The sequence below is a fragment of the Bactrocera latifrons genome, unplaced genomic scaffold, assembly GCF_001853355.1.
Source record: "Bactrocera latifrons isolate USDA-ARS-PBARC rearing strain unplaced genomic scaffold, ASM185335v1 scaffold_60, whole genome shotgun sequence".
NCBI classification, from domain to species: Eukaryota; Metazoa; Arthropoda; class Insecta; order Diptera; family Tephritidae; genus Bactrocera; species Bactrocera latifrons.
Window position 1 is genome coordinate 253,899 of NW_017537268.1, and position 1,322 is coordinate 255,220.

A 1,322-nucleotide genomic window follows, 5' to 3' on the forward strand; every position below is an offset into this window, starting at 1 on the left:
ACCACTCACAAGCTATCACCGAAAAAATGCTTTATTTCGAAATTTTTTCCACGAAATATCTCCAGAAAATCTGGTTCCTTAAATTTAAGATCGATTTGGCTCCACTTTTTCAGACCATTATATAAATATATATATTTTAGTAAATGTGTATACTTTCTCACTCTTTGATTTTTTTACATGTTGTGCATGGTATACTATTGTAATAAATTTGTACACCTACCTGCGTCTCAAGTTGAACTTGAACACTTTTGTTGTCGCGCTTACTTTTGATTTCATTTCAGTATTTTTTGCTGCTTAATTTGGGTTTGAATCTCAGAATTTGTTTAATTTATGAGGCTTTACGACTGCGCCCACCTATCGACGAGCGCGAACTCGCTAATGTCGTTTATTGCCATGCTGCGGTCATGTAAGGTTCACTGCACAGAAAACCAACCAGCCCGGCCAGTAGCTGCGTGCCAAACAAAGTGCGCTACGCATTGCTCTGGCGGCGCCGTGCAATCACATTTGCCTTTAATTGCACACAGTTCTGGACACTTTCCTTCGTAACTACAACAAAAACACACAAAATGCAACAATAAAAGTCATCAGACTGTAGAGAAATACCATTTAAGAATTTCGCGAGCGCTCGCTCACGTTCATTGGCGCATTTCACCGAAAACCGGATCTGCGGGTTTCACGCGGGATAGCTTTTTTTCTCTGCGATTCTGCGTTGTTCGCTGATCGATTTTGGCGTCTTATGGTTTGTTTGTTATTTGACCAATTTTTTGTATACGAAAATTTGTCGATTCCCAACTGAGACTGAGCTTTCAGATACACAACGGTACGTGCATATGTATAAGGTGCTACTGTGCTTACGTCGGCGTTTGCTTGTTTCAGTGTGGGTTAATGCGAATTTTCGTTCAAAAGTTAAAAGACGCTTCAATCGGCAGTTAGATGCCATACAGTTTTGACAGCATCAACAGTTTGTGTTTATAAAGAAAGTGCGATAGTACTAAGTGAGATATAAAGGCACTGCGATTTTACGATTTAAGAACATATTGAAGGACACAGTCTAAGATCTAAGATTAAACATCTTATACAAGTTAACTGTTTATTGTGAAAAATGCGGGATTTTGTGCAGAAAATGGTAATTTTTTTTATAAAAAAGTAGTTGTGTAGGAGTAATTCTACGAAAGTATTCAATTAGAATATTAAAAATTTTTAAAATCAATATGACAATTTTCGATAAGTTATTTGTTAGATTTCGTAATTTTTTATAAATTTAAATTAGTTAAATTATTTTTTTATTATGATTAATTAATTTTTTAATTGAAATTACTAAA

At 35.2% G+C, this 1,322-nt stretch overlaps 1 protein-coding gene across 1 annotated transcript in view; it reads left to right on the forward strand.

Moving 5' to 3' along the window:
• Nucleotides 1-913: 913 nt before the first annotated feature.
• LOC108974999 overlaps nt 914-1,322 on the forward strand; it is a 1,523-nt gene continuing 1,114 nt past the window's right edge. Inside the window, exon 1 of the mRNA XM_018943179.1 lies at nt 914-1,126. Coding sequence (XP_018798724.1) covers nt 1,103-1,126 — 24 coding nt within the window. The 5' untranslated portion in view covers nt 914-1,102. The remainder of the gene's footprint in view (nt 1,127-1,322) is intronic.